The sequence below is a fragment of the Canis lupus genome, chromosome 3 (genome assembly GCF_048164855.1).
Source record: "Canis lupus baileyi chromosome 3, mCanLup2.hap1, whole genome shotgun sequence".
Lineage (NCBI taxonomy): Eukaryota > Metazoa > Chordata > Mammalia > Carnivora > Canidae > Canis > Canis lupus.
Genome location: NC_132840.1, coordinates 33,147,112 through 33,167,204, shown reverse-complemented (window position 1 = coordinate 33,167,204; position 20,093 = coordinate 33,147,112). Strand labels below are relative to the sequence as shown.

Below are 20,093 nucleotides of genomic sequence, written 5' to 3'. Positions count from 1 at the left end.
TCGGGTCTGCTTGATGTCAAACGCTCTTGCAGGCAGCTTCTATTCGGGTGGCAGGAATCTGCTTATAACTAGAGGGGGAAACGCCTCATTTGAGCTTATGAGATCCCAGTCCCTGATCCCTGACAGCTTCTTCTCTTTCTTGTGATAAAGCTGAAATGAATGGGAAGAGCCACGACCACTCTTTCCCAGTTTTCTGCCTTGGTGGCTCATTCTAAGCACTCTTCCTCCTGCCATTTGCTTAGACTGAACCTATATGTTAGCAACAGTGGAAAAAAAATTATAGTTTACACTTTCCAACAGTGGCTGCTGGGGTATAAGGTTAAGAAATAACACACACCCACACTCTTGTATAGAATTCCAGGTATGTACGAGCTGAGTCTTAAAAGAGGTTTGCCAAGAACAAGAGTGAGTGAAGGCTGGTCCATGTGGCCTGTTTAAGAAAATACAAGCACATGAACAAAATATTTGTCAGTGTCTCTAAATTAGAAAAGATTCCTAGAAGTGGATCCTAAAGACAAAGTTGCAATGGTTTTAATGATTTTAGCTCCTCAATAAGAATTGCAAATTGCCTTACAGAAAAGTTGCTGCCAGGAGGTGGGAGAGGGGCAGGGGAAAGGGTGGAGCTTGTCACCAAACGTCCTCAGCATTGAGCATTGTCATCTAAAAATTCTTTACCAATTTGGTAGGTGAAAATGTCTAATTTATTGATGAAGATGAACATCTTTTAAAAAGCTTTTTTCCACTACTTACGTTCCTTCCTTTGCTAGGTGAATTGCCTGTCCATGACTTTTCAATCATTTTTCTATTTTGGTTCTAATGTTTTTGTGGTCCAATTACTTATGGAGCAAATATATACACTGAGTTCCTGTTATGTGTCAGGCACTCTTCCAGTTGTTGGAAACACAGTAGTGAACAAAACAGAGATCTCTGCCTTCCAGGAAGCTGATGTTTTGGAGAGAAGAGACAGTGAAGGAGACAAAGATGACTTGTAAAAGCTCTTTATAGATTTAGGACGACAACACTTTGTCACATAGTTCCCCTTGTTTGTCATTTGCTTTATGATTTTATTTGTATTTGGAACTGTCTAAAGAACTTCTCAATTTATTTAACTTCTTATTTTGGCATAATTTTAAGTTTACAGAAAAGTTGCAAACATCGTAGAGAGAGTTCCCGCATACCTTTCTCCTAGCTTCCCCTGATGTTAGCAGCATACGTAACAATGACACAGATGTCAAAACTAAGAAATTAAATTAGTACGACACTGTTAACTAAATTACAGACCTAGTTTGGATTTCACTGGTTTTTCCACTACTGTCTTTTTTTCTACCCCCAAATCCAACCCAGGATACTATGCTGCACTTAAGAAATTCTTAATTTCTACATAGTAAAATCTATTGATTTGTTTATTGCTCATTTTTTTCTTAGAGGATCCTTCCATATTCTAAGATTTGAAAAATATTAACCTATATTTTCTTCTAACTTTTTATGGTTTCATTTTTTACATTACTTATTTCTTTAATGGAATTTATTTTGATGCAAAGTATAAATAAGAATTTTTTTTAAAAAATAGTTGGTTTGGCTTCATTATAGTACTCTATAATGAATTCTTCCTTTGCTCACTGATCTGTGACACAGCTTTAATCAAAAATGAAATACTTAGGGGTGCCTGGCTGGCTCAGTTGGAAAAGCGTGGGACTCTTGATCTCAGGTCATGGGTTTGGGCCCCACGTTGGGCACAGAGATTACTAAAACAAGTAAATACATTTTTTTTTTAAATGAAGTACTTAGATGTACTAGGTTCTGTTTTTGGGCTACGGGTTCTGTTCTCTTGATTTTTCTGTTGACAGCTGTGTCAATATTGCATTTTATTTTATTTTATTTATTTATTTTTCAATATTGCATTTTAAATTGTATCTTTATAGTTTATGTTCTTATCTGGTGGGATAAGACCCCTCCTCCCTTAGCTTTATGAAAATAATGTTAATAAGAATTATGATCTCATTTACGTGCCAGGTCATGTGTTGGGCATCCAGATAAGATAGGACCAACTGAGTTTTCAAGGAAGCCAGTCTGTGGGGAGGCAGACCCGTGAGCCCATGCCACACTGCAGCACACTGGAACATAGGTGACTCCCAAGGGGACGGTCACAGAGTCGACCATCAACCAGAGAAAGTGTGGCCTCCAACTGACTGGAGTAGGAGTCAGAGAAGCAGGAAGGACCTTCTAGGCAGAAGGAACAGTGTGGACAAAGGCCTGGGTGCTGGAAAAGTATGCAGTATCTCTAGGGAACTGTATGCAACTAATGTTGGAGTGTTGAGTACTAGGGGTCAGGAGGTGGAGTGGGGAGTGGCTGGTGGTAAGAAGAGAGAAAGCCATGGAGGGAGGTGGGCTAGGTCATGGAAGGCCTTGACTGGCTGCCAGGGGAGGTGTTCAGATGACCCCACAGGCCCTCCTGTCCTGGGCTGGGGAATTCTTCAGTTACTGACTCTCTTCCCAGGAACATGTTCCCTGCCAACCTGGTGGAAGCCACATTCAAACAGGTGAGTGGGGTCCTGAGGCCAGGGGGGTGGGCCAGGCTGAGAAGTGTCAACTTTACCCACCAAGTCTCCCTGCCTCCTGGAGAGGAGGAGAGTTGGGGAGACCTAGACCCTTACAGTCTCCCATGGCCACACCCCTGCCCAGGGTTCTAGCTTCTCAAGAAGAGAAGCGACAGTGGAGGGAACCCCCCCCTGCTCTAGGGGCAACACCCACGCTCACACACACCACCTCACTGGGGGCTCAGGTAACCCTGCCCTCAGTGTACAGCCCCTGTCTCCAGTGAGGAAACCTAGACTCAAGGCTCAGGAGGACTAACGGATCTGCCCAAGATCATACTGCTAGTAAATGACGGCGCTGGTAGGAAGACCCAGGCCTGTCTGGCATCTAAGCCTGTTTTTCCTTTAAAATAATACTTTTTTCCCCATAATAAGAATAGCAATAATATTCAGGGTAAAATATTAGGAAAATGCTAGAAAATATGAAGCAGAAAATAAAAATCATCTCTTGTTCCAGGACCACACAACAGTGGTTGTAGTGGGTACACTTCTAATCTTTTTTCTTTGCCTAAGTATGTTTTGAAAAGATACTAGTAGAATAGTAGTACATAGACAGTATATATCTTGCTTTTCTCCCCACTCCCATTATATCATGAGCATTTGCCCTGGTTATTAAGTGTTTTTTAAAAATACAATATTTGCGGTGATGTAAGAGCCCATGCTGCACGGGGAGAGAGGGGCTGTAATTTATTACCATCCCCTCCTTTCAGTGGGCCTCTAGGTTGTTTTCAGTTTTTCCTTTTTGGAAATTATGGTAAATATCCCTGTGTGCCAATTTTTGTCTGCCCTTCTAATAACTTCTAATTCTTTTCCCCTCATAAAATGTCGACTGGTTGGTTGACAATCCAGCAAGCACTTCCCGATCCCCTTGCTGGGCCCTGACTGGGATTGAGGATGCAAAGGAGGAGGTCAAGGGTTGGAGAGGAGGATCCAAAATAAGGAGCTGTGAAACTTTGAGCTAATCACTGTATCTTTCCTTACCACCTGGGCCTTTATCTATGAAATGAGCCAGATGGTGATGTGCCCCGAGGACTAGGCTAGAGAGTTCTGATTTTATTCCAGTAGTGATGGAGAACTATTGAAGGTGAGAGAGAGAAAGACTGAATGTTGCTCTACTTCATACCTACCTGGAATGTCCTTTGTCTTTTGGTGAACTCCTACCCACCCTTCAAGACCCAACTCAAATGTCCCTTTCTTTGTGAAGCCGTCTGACCCCCTGAGGCAAAGTAAATCCCTCCCTCCCCAAAGCTCTCAGAGCAGATTCACGTCTGGTTCATCTTTGTGTCTCTGGCATCCACCCCAGCATGTTCAATGTTGGAACAGTGATGCCAGTGGTAGTGGCATGGTAACAGTGGTAATGGCCACATCAGGCATGCCACACACCAGGTGCTGTTGTAAACATTTCATGTATGTTGTCTCCTTTAATCTAATGAGTTAGATACTATTGTTATCCCATTTTACAGATGAAGAAACTGAAGCACAAAAACTTGAGGTCCCATATATCTCCTGAATGGTTACCCCACTCCACTGCACACCCGGAAGGCTTACCTTATTGACACCGTGGTGTTGGGAGGATAGAAGACTCCCTTGTTTGGGCTCCTAGTGCCGGAGAAATGAGAGGGAAAGACCCAGGGACACCCTGGGGCAGAGGAGGGAAGGGAGACAGTGTGAATACTCAGTTCCTCCCAGCTGGGTCCTCTTCTCCTCTAGAAGGCTTGGGGCTAGTTGAACTTTTCAAAGAGAAGGTCCAAGGTTCCACCAGTGGCAGGCAGGGCTGGCTGGGGAAATGGATGCTTGGAAGGGATAGATGGGTGAATGGAAAAATCATCTGGGTAGAAGAGGAGATGGGTAGAGGGGAACCCAGTGATGCAGAGAAGGAAGAAGAGGGAAGAAGGGTTGGAGAGGCCCATGGCTGGGTAGTGTGTCCATAGATGAAGAAATCTCAATTTTCTTTTTTCTTTTTGGTAAACACTATTGTCAATCAAGTAGTTCTTGACCACATACAAATACGCCTCCAGGATGTTATTATTGTTGTTGTTGATGATATTAAGAACAACATTTGGCCCTGACTCCATCCTGGTTGGGTGTCACCCACTAGTACCGCACCAAGACCACCCCCATCATCAAATCCCCCAAGATGGCGTCGGAGGAGGCCGCTCCCCGGCAGATCCTCATCTATGGGGTCCAGGAAGAGAATGGCTCTCGTGTTCAGAACTTCGCCCTGGACCTGACCCCACCACCTGAGATTGTTTACAAGTCAGAGCCTGACACCATCGATGGCATGAACGTGCTGGGCATCGTCATCTTCTCTGCCACCATGGGTACGTGCTGCCCTGCCCACCCCGGCAGGGGCCTGGAGCCAGTCCCTCTCTGCATCTATCCTTCTCTACAACCCTGTGTCCACTAACATGAGTAACCTTGGAGTCTCCCAAGTTCCAGGTTTCTTTCCTATCCAGGGGAGTGGCTCAAGTCCCCCCTCCATGGCCAAGGGGTGTCTCTAGCCCTGCCCCAGCTGGCGCCCATGTTGCTCACTCCGAATTCTCCATCCCTGGATGCTCATTTGCCTCCAGGGGCCCCTTGGCCCTCTCCCAGCAGCCTGTTCCATTTCACTGAGGTCTGGGGGTACTGGGGCAGAGTGGGGGGGGGGGTACAGTAAAGAACAGGAAAAATCTAAGACTCATCAGTCAGCACCATCTCTCTCCCTCTACCTCCCACAGGGGCTTCTCACCGGCCATTCTCTCCTCAGGCATGTCTGTGTCATTTCTCCACCCACAGTTGGCCTCCCTGACCTCACTCTCCCCTTTACTACTTTTCTCGAGGTGCTGAGACCCCCAACCATAGGCTAGTACCATGAAGCTGGTAAAGCTTAACTTGCAAAGGCCCTTTTATACCCTTTTACAAAAAGAGAAAAAGGAAGTAAGAGAGAGAGAGAGAGAGAGAGAGAGAGAGAATTCTTTTTCTTAAAGAGGGCCCCAAACTATGTAAGTTTCAGATCCCACAGAAACTTCAGATGCCTCTGCCAGCAGTGCCCCCTCCACCACCACCGACATACCCACAAAAATCCTTTTCCTACTTGGGGACAAGCCATCCAGAACATTCCAGATCATCAGTCCCCCTGTCTTTCTAGACCATGCCAGAGGTCACTGTGAGTTTTATTCTAAAATTGTCATCAACCTCTTCATCTCCATCCTAGGCCAAGGGCCTGGAAGGGCCTCTTATGCCTCCCTGACTTCACAAGGTTTTCCCACCATCCTCCTGGTTGCTCACTTGGGAAATCCAGGTGCTGTTTTCTGCCTTGGCCTCTGCCCCAGCCTGCATCCAAATCTGTCAGGTCTACCCCAGAAACCTCTCTCAGAGCCCACATTTCCCTCTGCCCTCCACCACCACCGCAGTTCAGGGCCACCGTCATCTCTCACCTGGTTTCTGCAAGAGCCTCCTGAAGATCCCCTGTCCTTTGCGTCCCCCTCAGCCGCTGGCAAAGTCCTGCCCAGGGCCTCGGGGCTCTCCAGTGCACTTGGAAGGGGCCCGAGCACTGTATGCAGCCTGCGGAGCTCTGCACGATCTGGCCCAGCCTGCCCCGCAAGCTCCTCTGCTCCTGTTCTCTTCCCCCAGCCACACTACCTTTTCGTTTCTGGAAGGTGCCTCCCCAAAGTCCTTCCCTAAAGCCTGGCTGCTCCTGACCCTTCCTCTCCCCTGCACCTTTCCCATCCTTGCCAGGCGACAGGTCTATCTACATAAGCATCTCATCCTCAGCAAAGTCTTCCCGGCCAGCTGCCCAGACCAGTCAGGTGCCCCATGTTCCTTCTTAAACATTTGACCCTCCTGCAGTTATCGATTTGTTTCTGTGTCTAAGTTGCACAGAAGCAGGTGTAAGCTCCATGCAGGCAGAGACAGGAAGAGACCCTTGGACTCAGTTCAGTAAGTGCTTACTGAACATGTGCAACTGTCCATGTGTCAGGGCATATATGTTTGTATATGTGTCCAAACAGGTCTGTAGGTCTGTACATGTGTGTCCAAGTCAGTGTGTGCCTGCATGTGCCTCAGTGCCTCAGTGGGTGCCCGCATCTGAGTGTGAGCTAGCACACTTGCCCAGCTGCTCTAAATGGGGCTTTCTTTGGTCCCCTCCACGTAGCCTCCTCTTCCATCTCCTCCCTAGTGTTGAACGTAGCTGATGCTAAGTCCTCATTGGCCTTGACTATTGCAGGAGGCCTACAGCCACACCCTGAGGTGCCTCTTGGGAAACTAAGTGGAGACTGCTTCAGGCAGGACTAGCTCGAGAGGGGTTGGCACTGATAGGGGACTGGGGGATCCGAGCTCAGCGGGGCTTCCACAGGCCAGGTGGATGGGGCTAGGCTATGTTACCTCCAGCGTGGGCCTCTCCAACCCACACCAGCAGGGCTCCCGTGCCATCCTGTCATGTGGTAGCTATTCTGTGGATGGTGTGGGTCTGGGGCTTCCTGGAACAGGGAAAGAGCCTCTCTCTGGAGCCTCATAAGCCAGGGTTCAAATCCCTACCCTCTTCTCCCTGGCTGAGTCAGGTGATGAGTCCCCGAAGCACCCTGTGAGGAAGCTTTCCAAGGGCAGCCACAGAGTGGGGACAGCTGTCACTCATCACTGTTTCAGAAGTGGCCTAAGGGCGCTCACTTGCATACAGCTCACCATGAACACAAATGAACCCCCCACATAGGAGAATGACAGAGGCTCTAGGAAAGGCTTTATTATTCATTCCTTTTTTCTTTCATTGATTAGGTGCTTATCGTTGAGCATCTACAACATGCCAGCTAAGGAGATACCTTTGTAGCCCTCACGGAGCTAACCTCTGGGAGGAAATGTAAAGAACAACAGACAACTGGAAAATAATAGTTATAAGTTGTAATAAGTGATATAAAGGGATCAGAAAGAGATGAGACAGAGAAGAACAAACGGGGAGTGTGCCAAGGGGAGGGGCGATGGGTCTCCAGGCCGTGTGGGCAGCTGGGCAGCCAGTGTTTCAGGCACCAGTACCTACATGGGCGAAGGCCCTGAGGCAGCAAAAAGCTTGATATCTTCTGGGAAGGTAAAGAAGGCCAGTGATGCTAGAGTGTAGTGAGGAGGTGAAAAGCGGGCCAGAGGGAGGTGAAGGTGTAGACAGGGGTCAGGTCACTGGGAACCTGAAGCAGTGGGAAACTGGGCTATGGTCCGAGTGCCCGGGAAGCCAGTGAGGGGTGTTCGGCAGGGAGCATTTTCATGGATTGGAGAGGAAGAGATGACAGCCCTTGTGGGGTGGTGGAGGCCAAGGAGGAGGCAAGGGGAGGGTGTAAGCACAGGCACATCGAAACTGCTGGGAAGGCAGCCAAGGCCCAAGGTCTCCAGTGCACATGGCTCTGTCCCCATTTGGCCACCAGTGTGTGCTGGCACGTGCTGATTTGTGGCATCCATGACATTCTTGTGTCCCTGCCCCGCAGGCATCATGCTGGGCCGCATGGGTGACAGTGGAACCCCTCTAGTCAGCTTTTGCCAGTGCCTCAACGAGTCGGTCATGAAGATTGTGGCAGTGGCTGTGTGGTAAGCGTCACTGGAGCCAGGGGTGTCCTCCTCTACCCTCACCCTGCACCCCCTTTCAGCCCTGCCCTGGCTCCCTTTGCTCCCCTTGAGTGAGCAGAAAGCTGCACAGAGGCTCAGCCCTGCCCTGGGGCCTCCAGAACTGCACATTTTCCCCTGGATCCGGCCCCCTCACCTCCCCAGCCCTGACCTAGCCTCGTTCCAGCCCTGGGCCGGCTGTTTCCCCGCCAGGTCAGGCCCCTGGGAGGAAAGTTATGAGCTAAGCATAGCTCTGCTTGCCCGGCCCAGGTCCCCTATCACATGGAGTCTCATCAGCTCAGCGTTTGGAAAAGGCAAACACTGGATTGGGAACCAGCTGCCACGCTTGGTTTGGAGCTCAGGCCTTAGGAATCTTAGGAATCACATGTAGTGTGTGGCCCTGCTGGGGCAATAGGAAGGCTGGCTAAGGGCAGGACGTTCCTCCCAGGCCTGGACAGGCAAGCACAGGGACCAGAGGTTGCACAGGGCTGGGCTGGTTGAGGGTCATGGTATTAACGATGCCATGTGTTGGGCACCTTGGTACAGTCCCCCTGGGAGCGCAGGAAGGCTCGGGGGGCATGAGGCCAGGCAGCGATGCAGTGCCTGGGACACTTGCCTGCCTGGCACTGAGCTGACTGCTGGTCCCCATACTGCCCCCAGGTACTTCCCCTTTGGCATTGTGTTCCTCATTGCCGGCAAGATCCTGGAGATGGATGACCCCACAGCTGTCAGAAAAAAGCTGGGCTTCTATGCAGTCACCGTGGTGTGTGGGCTGGTGGTCCACGGCCTCTTCATCCTGCCCCTGCTCTACTTCTTCATTACCAAAAAGAACCCCATTGTCTTCATCCGTGGTGTCCTCCAGGCCCTGCTCATTGCATTGGCCACCTCCTCCAGGTAGCCCTGGGTGATGGACAGGGTGGGGAGATGGTGGTGGCTGAATTTTGTTCACCTGTCCAGTCATCATGTGTCCACAGCCGTAGAACCATGGCAGGTGTCAGTAGGGCCCACTGCACAAACCGGGGCGTAGCTATAGTAATGAGACCTATTTCTGAAACGGTCTAAATGGCAGAAAGATCTCGTTGCATCTTAAAGCCTCCCCTCCCCTATTGCCAGCATCCTTAAGGGGCACTCAGTCCACAAGGGGGTGGCTTCTGCATACCTGGGGTCGGGACAGCTGACTAAGGATAAATCTGCAATTGATTGCTGTCACCTTTCACCGCCACATGGTGATCTGTTGGAGTCAGGCCCAGCATTGGTCAGGGACTTGGTCTGATAAAGGCCACAGGCACATCCTGGCTGGATGCCCTGTCTCAACTTTGGCAGCGTTACTAGCCAGTGGGGATTTGAATCACGGTTCCCTCACCTACTGGCTGTGTGACTATGGGCAAGTCACTAGACCTCCCTGGGCATCAGTTTCCTCATACACAGTTTGGAGATCATGGTGGCCTCAGCCTCAGAGGGTTGCCATGGGAACGAGTGGAGATGACCCACTAAGGGCAGGAAGGCCGTCTGGGCTGGATGAGGCGGCACCCGGTCTCCAGGACCCCAGCCCACTGCGGAGCCCAGGGGAGCCCAGGGGGTTGGAGTCATGCAGACCTGACCGTCTATCAAGGGGAAGAAAGTGATCTTTACTCTGTGAAGAAAGGATGGCTCTCCCCTTAGCAAGTGCTCAAGCTCCACATGGAAGAAGTCACCTGAGCTCAGGCCAAAGCCTGGCTCATCCTCCAGCCCTTACTGCCTTCTCTTCTTTGGGCCTCACCTTCCCGATCTGTCAAATGGGAATGAAGGCCACCACCGAGCTCCTTCCTCACAGCCCCACAGCCCCACCCCTCATAGCCGAAGCACCTCAGGAAGGACTGAGGGGGAGCAGAGCCCCAGGGAAGCAAATCCCCAGATGCCTCATCCTGGAACCTCCACGAGGGCAGGGCCGGGACGTGGACAGGACAGACAGTCCCAAGTGGCTGCTGGCCCCCACGCCGCAGGCCAGCCCCGCCAGAGCCAGCAGCGTGGCAGGAACCACAGCCTGGGGGCCCAGCACACGGGGGCTCATTGGAGGCTCTGAAAGTGGACCTGGGCCCCCAGGCTCTGGCCTGTGGGAAGGGGGAGGCCCTGCGGCCACAGCAACCTGAGCCAGAGTCTCAGCACTGACGCCAGGAGCTCTGGTAGCAGAGCACCAGGAGCGGCTCCCGCGGCCGCGTGCTCGCCACCGCCAGACACTGCGCGAGGCGCTTCCCCGTTGAACCACCTCTGCGGTCAAGGTATTGTGTGGGGCCAGGGACCGAGGCCCACGGGACTGCCAGGGTCCCTCGGCTAGTGGGACGCTGGAATCGAAATCCAGCAAGTCGGCCCCAGAGTCCTGAGGTTAGCACTTCGTTGAAGCTGGGCACAGCCTGTGACTGGGTCAGCCCCTCGGCCCTCCGGCTTCGGGTTCTCCATCTGTCAAACAGGCTCAAACCACTGCCCCTCGGGGAAGGAGAAGCGTGTAAAGCACAACGCCCGGCACGCAGCAGGCGCTCTGTGGGTGGTGGCGCCCCCTCCCCGACCGTGTGCTTGGTGGGGTGTCTCAGGCCTTGGCCTGGGCGGGTCTGGATGGGCCTCTGCTGACACACTGCCCCGGACGGCGCCCGAGACCACCTGGACGCTCCCTCAGCCCGCTCCCCCCGTGGTGGCTAGGCCGTCGGGGCGGGGCCGGCTTCCTGTTCCAGGAGGCCCCAGCAGCGGGTGGGAGGCAGACCTGGCCCCTCTGCCCGCAGCTCAGCCACGCTGCCCATCACCTTCAAGTGCCTACTGGAAAACAACCACATCGACCGGCGCATTGCCCGCTTCGTGCTGCCCGTGGGCGCCACCATCAACATGGACGGCACAGCTCTCTACGAGGCCGTGGCCGCCATCTTCATCGCCCAGGTCAACAACTACGAGCTGGACTTTGGCCAGATCATCACCATCAGGTACACACCCGACACCCCACACCCGGAGTGGATTGGCTGGGAGGGAAGGAGGGCACCGGAGGGGCCTTTGGGGTTCTCGAGACCCAGATCTAAGGGGGTTTCTGAGGTGCTGAGGGGGCAAGGGGGGGAGGAGGGCCTGTTCCAGGCCACAGGGCAAGTCAGTGGCACAGCTGGGACTCGTAGTGTCTGCCTCGGGGCTCCTTCCCCAGCGGCACCCTGCAGAGGGGGAGCGAGGGCCGCAGACAGGCACACGCAGAGCAGAGGCGGGGGATGACGAGGGATGAGGGCGGGTGGCCAGTGTGGCTAGAGCGGAGGGAAGGGCGCTGGAGTGAGGGGCAGAGGCCGTGGGAAGGCCTTGCATGCCAGCTGGAGGAAGAAGTCAGGCCTTAGGAGCCAGGCCCCAGAGAGGAGCTGGGCAGGGCTGAGGGGCGGACGACCTGAATCTCTGGTCAGCTTCCGGGAACCCTATGGAGGCAGAGGCTCCGGGCACAGTCTTTTCCACAAACTCTCAGGAGGTTCTGCTAAGGCCAGGGACAGAGACCATGGGGCCAGAGGACCTTGAGCAGAGGCCTGCCCCTCCACCACCATGAGAACTTTCCCAACAACCCCTGCCCCATAGGGCTGTCCCCAGAGGCCCCGGCAATCTGGCTTCCTTCTTGGAACCCGGGCCCCAAAAGCGAGGCCTGCCCCTCCTGCTCCTCCTCTTCCTCTCCCTGCCCCTCTTGCAGCATCACGGCCACTGCGGCCAGCATCGGGGCAGCTGGCATCCCCCAGGCTGGGCTTGTCACCATGGTTATCGTGCTTACCTCCGTGGGACTTCCCACTGACGACATCACCCTCATCATCGCTGTCGACTGGGCTCTGTGAGTGGGGTTCGTCCCCCCACCTGCCCTACCCCTCAGGCAGCAGGCTGTGGGGGTGGCCCGGGGGTCCCTGCCTTCCTCAAGGACACCAGCCTGGCTGCCTAATGTGTGGGGCCCAGTGTTCAAAAATGAAAATGTGCCTACTTTTGTTAAAAAATTATAAAGAGGGGATCCCTGGGTGGCGCAGCGGTTTAGCGCCTGCCTTTGGCCCAGGGCGCGATCCTGGAGACCCGGGATCGAGTCCCACATCGGGCTCCCGGTGCATGGAGCCTGCTTCTCCCTCTGCCTGTGTCTCTGCCTCTCTCTCTCTCTCTCTCTCTCTCTCTCTGTGACTATCATAAATAATAAAATTTTAAAAATATATATCAAAATTAAAAAAAAATTATAAAGAACTTCAAGAGGGTGAGAGCAGAGCGTTAGACCAAGCCCAGGCCCTTCTACGGTTGGGCAGAGTCACGCACCCATGAAGCCAGCTGTGCATCAAACCTGTTTTGGCCTTGCCAAGGTGGGGGGTGGTAGGCTCAGGAAGACCAGAAAGGCCTTGCTGCAGGCGCTGCTGGGGTGAGCGCTGCCCTCTGCCAGCCCCTTACCCACTGCCCACCGTGGCTCACCAGGGACCGGTTCCGCACCATGATTAACGTGCTGGGTGATGCGCTGGCGGCGGGGATCATGGCCCACATCTGCCGGAAGGACTTTGCTCAGGACACAGGCACTGAGGTGAGAGCAGTGCCCCCTTGCTGGCCTGGACCCTCTGTTGAGTGGGTGGAGCTGGGGTGGGAGTGGGGGCAGCAGTTCCTCTCACCTGCTGGGTACCTGCCCATCCCTCCCTGCCTCTGGCCTTGGTCTCCTCACCTGTAGGGGGCTGACTGATGCCCCTAACGGCTAGTTGTTGACCACTTACCGTGGCTGTCGATCCGGGGAGGGGCACTGGTGAACAGGGTAAGATGAACCCCTGCCCTCAGGGTGCCTGTACCCTGTGTGGAGGTGGTATCTGTCCTGACTACCACAACACAAACATCTGTATGTCTGCATGGGGCTTCGTGGTCTTCAGGGCTCCTCCAATAACTGTGCAGCAGGCCATCCCACTCTGTGGGGAGGACAGGCCAGATAGCCACCAATTCCCTCACCGGAGGGTGTGGTCCCTCCTCCACTAAGAGCCTCAGAAGGAAGCAGGTTTGAACGTGGGGCCCAGAGAGGCCCTGGGTGACCTATCAAGGTCCCACAAGGCATCTAGAGGAAAACCCACTACATGGTTTGCTCGTTCAGTCCCCCCTAGTGTCTAACCTCACCCACTCCTGCTGCTACCAAGGTCTCTCTCCCCTCCCCAGAAACTGCCGCCCTGTGAGACCAAGCCAGTAAGCCTCCAGGAGATCGTGGCAACCCAGCAGAATGGCTGTGTGAAGAGTGTGGCTGAGGCCTCGGAGCTGACCCTGGGCCCGGCCTGTCCCCACCACATCCCCATCCAAGTGGAGCAAGATGAGGAGTCAGCTGCCACACATCTGGACCACTGCACCATTGAGATTAGTGAGCTGGAGACCAATGTCTGAGCCCGCAGAGCCGCAGGGGGCAGGGGGGCCCCCAGCATTAGGGCCCAAGGGCAGGATCTCCACTCACCTACTTTCCTAAGCACTGGACAGGAGCCAGGCTCACATTGTCTTCCCACCCTTGAGAGGCCAGAATCAGCCCCACTTGTCAGACAGCGGAGTCTCAGAAAGGGAAACACTGCCCGTGGGAGCCCCAGCTGGAGAATGATGAGCTCACAGCCCAAGCTCCGGCTGTGACAGCTCTACTGTGATGGCCTCTGAGGGTGGCAGGCAGAGGCTGTACGGTCCTACTTTCTGGATCACAGAGTTGAGGCTCTGTGAGCTGAGAACACTTGCCCCAGGGCTCAGAGCAAGTAATGCTTGCCGGGACTCTAACTCAAGTCTTCAAGCCTTGGCCACTCCTTCCCGAAGGACAGAGGCCTACAGGGCCAGATGCCAGGGGTCCCTGCCCCCTTCCAGGAGCTCTGCAGCCACCACTGCCTTCAGTTTATGAAGACATAACAACATCCTGGTTCTGCCCCAGCTGTGTCCCTGCCCAGCCAGTCCCCCCTCCCTGCCCTATAACATGTGGCCTCAGACAAACAGCTCTCCCCGAGGATGGCCCAGCCCAAGGTCAAGGCCCATGCCTGCCACGTGCCACAGCCCATCCCATCAGCTGTATCTCACAAAGCCCAGCCGATGTGGAGAGGGGATGTCTTCAGAAGAGCTGCAGGAACCCTTAGAGACATCTGGGCCAGGACTGGGTTGGCAGGCTTGCCTAGGATGCTGGGTCAAGCTACCCATGGAGCCCTGGGGTCAGCACTGTCCACAAGCCTGAGTGACGAAGTGGTGTTAGATTTTCTACTTCCTTTTGTGTTTGCAACTTCAGTGATAACTCAATAAAAGTATTTTGTTTTTCAAGTCTTGTGGGCGTAGCAACCAGACCCTGGCCAGCATTTCTTTATCAGGCTAATCTAGGCTGTTACAGTACAGACTGGCCCGACTGGGCAGACGGCATTCGGTCAGGCCTGCCCAGGTGGCCAGAAATACAGGCTTGTCCGTGTAGCCGGAGTAGAGACAGGTGTAGCTGGCCTGTCGGTGTATGGACAGGTCTGCCTGGACAGGGTGAATGACGACAGGCCTGCCTGAGCTGTCACAGGCAGGAGGCAGGGTACAAACTGGCTTCCCCAGGGGACTGCCTCACAGCCACAGCATCAACAGACTCCTTGAGATCAGTCCCCACAAAAGAGATTAATTTCCTCAATAGTCTGGCTCCCATTGGTGAACACTTTGCTTTAAGGAGGGGACGTGCCCACACATATTTCCAGACCCTCTCATTCTCCACAGCCCCGGGGTGCCTCCAGGAGGCTGGCAGGGACACAGAAGAGCCCTGGCCACACAGCCTGCTCTGAACGTGCCTTCGGACGAGGCTCTTGGGTCTTGCACAGAGGAGCCCATGAAGACACTGAGGATGGGTGAGGGGATGAGCTTCCCAAAGTCACTCAGAATCAGGAGGACACCTGCCCTCCCAGCCCTCACTCCTGAACGACTTTCTATCCTCCTCCCAGGGCCGTAGCCTGGGAATCCAGGAAGGATCCACAACTCCCGTTCCACCGCAGGGCCAGGGACTCCAGGGCCTACTATGGGAGCATCCTTCCTTCATTAAGGCCTAATCACTGAAGAGAGGTCAGAGGTCAAGCTATCCATCATTCCTGTGACCGTGTGGACTGGCTTAAACATCCCTTCCCTGTGTCACATCCCTAGGCCCTTTGAGCAATGGAGCCTGGAATCTGCTCTTTATCAGGCTTGACAGGAGGAGTGCTGACACACACCTCCAGCAGTGGGAGGGCACTGCTTCCTGGGCGTCTCACCCACCGTGGAGCCGCTCTGCTTGTCAGGGGTTCTTCTTTGCCCCTGAGCTGGGTGCTGCCCTTCCCGGTGCCAGCTCTGGCCCTGTTGGGGTGGTGGGAGCACTAGGCAGAGACCTGGGCCCCCCAGGTAGACTGCTCTAGCTCTCAGGTGTGCCTCCAGGCTCTGTCCCATCCCTGCCATCCTGGGGACACACCCTATCCATAACGCTCACTCCGTGCACAGGTGATCCTCCAGGTGAGCCAGAGCAGCCCAAAGCCGGTAGGTGTTCTGCTCAGATGCTGAGCCTCTGAAGTGCAGAGCGAGCTCACCTGCCCGGTGTGGTGGTCCTGGCGGGGCCTGCTGACCCCCACGAAGTGACGGGCTGCACAGGCCTCCAGGTCTCCTTACTTGTGACTAAACCCCCACAGCCCTGGACCTCTGCCTTTGTGATTACTCCGTGGGTCCAACGACTGAACTTTGTGCCGACTCCTGCTAGTCTGGACAGGCCCTGAGGTGCTTGTACCCTGCCCCCACTCAGCCGGGCACCAACCCAGCCAGCACCCGGCAGGAAGCACACACAGACACAGCCATGGGCTGCCAGAAAGGGGTAATGCTTTTATATTAGCTTTTCTGTAACAAGAGAAATCAGCTTTGAGTTCTTTATCATTTTTTTCTTAAAAAGAATTCAAAGTTCAAAGGCACCCAGAACTCCCCACAGGCCCAAAGGGAAACAAAAGATATGTCATTAGGGCAGCTAGGCCCTTCCTCCCTGCCTGGCCCTGCCCCTCCACCTCACTCCTGAGGTGCCCAAGGCCTCAGCAGCCCCAGGAGACTTTCCCTCTGGCCTCAGTGGGACTTCCATCAAAGACGTGCCTGTGGCCGGCCAGGACCTGGCAGGGAGTGACCCTGGGGGCCAGGGCAACAGTCCCACAGGGAGAAAAAGGAACAAAAATCAGCTTCTGTGGGTTCCAGAGGGTGGCAGGCACCCGGCCACAGAGAGCACCAAGATAATTCTGTCTTCTCCAGTGGACGGACGGACAGACGGATGAGCAGATGGCAAGCTGTTCTGGCCAGTTCTGGCTGGGGCAAGATATGTAGGTGGCAGAGGCCACAGAAGGCTGTTTGCATGTGACTTGGCTATGTGTGTGCACACGTGTGTGTGTCTTTGTGCACGCGTGTGTACACATGTGGGTCCAGGGCAAAGGGAGTAGGCACCCGTGAGTGCCAGGGCAGAGTCAGACCCTCCCGAGTCTGCATGAGTCCAATGGCATGATGGCAACGGAGGGCGTGGGGTGGAGAGTAGAGCTGTGTGGCGGGTGCCATGCAGCCGGCAGGGTGTGGGTGTGTCGTGGTGCCTGCACATGTCTGGCTGTGGGTGCTGCGGGAACAGGGTGGGGATGGGAGGCTGTGTCTGGCCTATGTTGTGGTGGCAGGTCACAGGGGCTGGAGGGGGTGGCACTGGGTATGTCTGTGAACATGGCCGACTGGGGCTCACAGGGCACAGGTACGTGCTGCAGAAAGGGGTCTGGTGCTCCGTTGTCCTGCAGAACACGTGGAAGAGTCAGGAAGGCCAGGGAAGACCTGCCAGCTTTGGGGAGGTGGATTAAAGCTAGGGGGCCCACATGAGGGGACTGTGGGAAAGCCAGGCAACCACAGGCCAGAGGGCAAGTGGCCCCTGGGAGCCCAGAACCAGCAGGCCACCTGCTGGGGGTGTTCTTGCTGATGAGACCAGGCCCGGCATCCACTAGAAGGCCTCTGGGTCTCTCTAGCCACTCCCCAGGGTCCCTCCCAAGGCCCCCGCTCAACAGACCCACCCGAGGCCAATGTCCCTCAGAGAGGGCAGGTTCTCTCCCATCCCAGGACCCCACAGCCCCCTCTGAGGACCACAGTGTCCTCACTGACATCACTGAGCCCTGGCTCTGCCCCAGCACAAAGCCTAGAGAGGTCGCCTCCACCTTCATATCCCCAGGCCCTGGCGGCAGAGGACAGGGACTTCTGAGCACAGCCTCTGGGCCTGTTCTCCAAGCTAGGGTGACCACCCCATGCAGTCTTCTGGCAGCCCCCTCACCCTCTGTCACTCACCCACAGGGTCCTCACCACCATTCTGCCGTCTCCTCTCTACCCCAGGCCCCTGCTCTAATTCAGGCCAAAACAGTGGCCCAGAGGCCCCTTCCCATGGCCACAGCCTGAGCCTGTGACTCCCCCAGCACAGCTCATTCTGACAGTCCCTTCCAACCACACCTCTCCTCCTGGCTGCTCCCCACACTGCGCCCACCCTCCACCGACCTTCCGCTGAGGCCCTGCCCGCCCACCCTCTGGTCTATACCTCCTTCCTTTCCCAGACTGGCCCCTGGCATCCCCAACGACTACAGCCATTCTCTTGCTAACACCCTCAACATCCTCATTCCTTACCCTTCTGTCCCACACACCTGGCCAAAAACCCCGCCACGGATGGATCCAATGGTCCATCTTCTCCACACCCACCCCGGTCTGCTGAGCACTTCCTGCTGCACAGAGAAAACAGAAGGCTGAAGGCATCAGGCTGATGTGACATCACGTCTGGCCACCAAGCCCCTAGCCTGTGTGTGACGGCAGCCACTTGGTCCCCCATCCCTCCTGCCACCATGGAAGGAGCATGGCCCCTCCTGCCAGAGCCAGTCCCTGCCACTGTCCCCACAGGGCTAGCTCCTCCCTGCTCCTCTCCTCTCGCATGTCTTTAACCCCCATCCAGGCCAGCGCCCCCAAACACCAGCATTCCAACAGCTCTGTTTCTGACAAGGGCACAAGGTAGATGGAGCTGGGAGGGACCTTCTCACCCCCTTCCCTCCTGCCACCCTCTCATCTCATCTCTTCACAGCTAAACTTCTTGATAGGGTTGTGTCGGCTCCTTGGGTCCACTGCACTGTCCCTGATGGCCCTCCCCATGAGGTCACGGGGTGGGTGGGGCAGGGTCCTCCTCGTGGATAAATCTGGTGGGCTCACCTCTACCTGTCTGTCAGCAGTACTGACACAGCTGCTCTCTCCACAAGGGCCTATGTGCCTGGGGATGCACATGTGTAGTCACACACACACACACACACACACACACACATCCTCCAAGTGTGCGCAAGCATGTACATGTTCTGCACCATGAATGTACCGTGAAACACCTGCGTGTGTGTCCACATGCACTATGTGTCCTGCAAGTGTGTGCTCTGAGTGTATGCACATTTAGACACGTGTATGAGTGTGGGTACACGTGTGTTGGTGCCCCATGTGCACGTGAGTGCTCGTGCGGCATATGTGCATGATCCCCCTCTATCTTTGGCTGCCTTTCCTGCCTCCTTCCCTCGCTGCTCCCCTCCAGTGCCTTCTGCAGGCTTCCCTGCCGCAGCCATGGCCTCTCGCTCTCCCCAAGCCTCCTCCCCCAGCCTGTTGAAGCCTAGTACTATTTCCAGGCTGATGATGTCTGGACCCCCATCTCCAGCCCAATCCTACATATCTGGCCCTACCCCCAGCCCCACATATCCAGCCCCCTTCCATCTAACCCAACATTCCTACCACCTCCACAGATCTGCTCCCCCAGCACTTTCACCCACCTGGGACCCCAAGAGCTCACTCTGGGGGCTTGTCTTCTCCCTCACCTCATGCCCAGTGGGACCACTGTGACCTCTGGAGTCCGCTTGTCCCTCCCCAACCCCCTGAAGTCCCTGCTTGTCTGTATCCTTGCTGCCTCCCCTATCACCTGCAGCTTGGCTCACAGCAGTAGCCTCCTCCTAGGCCTCACATCCATTCCCTGTTCCCACCATCCCAGCCCCTGTGCCTGTCCCATCAGGGCACTCATCACCCTTGGGAGTCCCCCCTGCCCCCGCCCCCGTGCTGGCTTCCCACAGCCTTGCCAGGCCCTCACCCAGGATCTGTCCTGGGGTCAGGGACAGGACAAGTGGGGAGAGGTTAACGCACCCCCCACGCAGATCACCTACCTATATCAAATCTGGTTCATCCTGTCACTATCGCCTCTCCTCTTCCTCCTCCTCGTCATCCTCATCTTCCTCATCCTCTTCCTCCTCCACCTGGCCCCGGTCCTTGGAAACGTCACCAAACTCAAAGTTGCCCTCTATGTCCAAGACCTGCAGGTGCTTCAGCCTCCGGAAGGCACTTTCCATCACAGAGCCCACAGCCAGCTTGTTGAACCTGTGCAGTCAGTGCGGTCAGTGCCAGAGGCCCAACCTCAAGTCCCCACACTCACCCACTCGAGAATGAGAACAGGAGGGAATAAGCTTTCCAGGAAGATGGCATAGAAGGCACAAAAGGGGTGCAGGGCGGGGGGTATGCGGGGGCAGGGAATGTAGGGGGGCGTGAGGGTAGGGAGGTGCAGGGGATGTGGGGGCAGGGGGCTTCAGGGGCTGTGCTGAGAAGCAAGGGCATCATGAAGAGTCCCGGCTGTTCCCGTTCCATATAACTATAGCTTAGGGGGTGGGGCAGGGGAGGACCCTGGGCCACTCATCTCATACAGTGAGGGGCAGGCCCCCACCTACCTAGCTCTCAGGTCTGGGGTGGCAGTCACAGGGGCCTCCTCTCTGCCTGGGATTAGCTCCCTCTGGGATTAACCCCAAACCTGAGGCTGCAGGGTGGCACCAAGGCAAGGCCAGGGTCAAGCTGGACCAGGCACGCGCTCGGGTTGAGGGGAGGCAGAGGCTGGGCTCTGATATCTGGCCCCCTCATCTCCTTGGGCCTTAGTCCCCACAGTATCCAAGGCACAGGTCACCCTCCTCC

General features: G+C 55.1%; 2 protein-coding genes across 9 annotated transcripts in view; one reads left to right on the top strand and one right to left on the bottom strand.

Annotated features, from left to right (window-relative positions):
- Positions 1 to 14,408, top strand: part of SLC1A7 (solute carrier family 1 member 7) — a 42,988-nt gene extending 28,580 nt beyond the window's left edge. For all 4 annotated transcript variants that reach the window (XM_072820273.1, XM_072820275.1, XM_072820274.1 and 1 more), the window contains 8 exons: positions 2,498 to 2,540; positions 4,693 to 4,915; positions 8,039 to 8,138; positions 8,814 to 9,047; positions 10,907 to 11,101; positions 11,830 to 11,964; positions 12,579 to 12,681; positions 13,293 to 14,408. In XM_072820273.1, coding sequence (XP_072676374.1) covers positions 2,498 to 2,540; positions 4,693 to 4,915; positions 8,039 to 8,138; positions 8,814 to 9,047; positions 10,907 to 11,101; positions 11,830 to 11,964; positions 12,579 to 12,681; positions 13,293 to 13,511 — 1,252 coding nt within the window. In that variant the 3' untranslated portion in view covers positions 13,512 to 14,408. The remainder of the gene's footprint in view (positions 1 to 2,497; positions 2,541 to 4,692; positions 4,916 to 8,038; positions 8,139 to 8,813; positions 9,048 to 10,906; positions 11,102 to 11,829; positions 11,965 to 12,578; positions 12,682 to 13,292) is intronic.
- PODN (podocan) overlaps positions 1 to 20,093 on the bottom strand; it is a 42,347-nt gene that overhangs the window by 3,100 nt on the left and 19,154 nt on the right. For 3 of the 5 annotated variants that reach the window (XM_072820268.1, XM_072820267.1, XM_072820264.1), the window contains exons 10-11: positions 19,301 to 19,511; positions 15,934 to 16,879 (exon numbers count right to left, since the gene is read on the bottom strand). In XM_072820268.1, the coding sequence (XP_072676369.1) occupies positions 19,328 to 19,511 (184 nt within the window). In that variant the 3' untranslated portion in view covers positions 15,934 to 16,879; positions 19,301 to 19,327. Of the gene's footprint in view, positions 1 to 15,933; positions 16,880 to 17,663; positions 17,846 to 19,300; positions 19,512 to 20,093 lie in introns of those variants that run through there. The other 2 variants (XM_072820266.1, XM_072820265.1) reach the window with 2 other exon arrangements.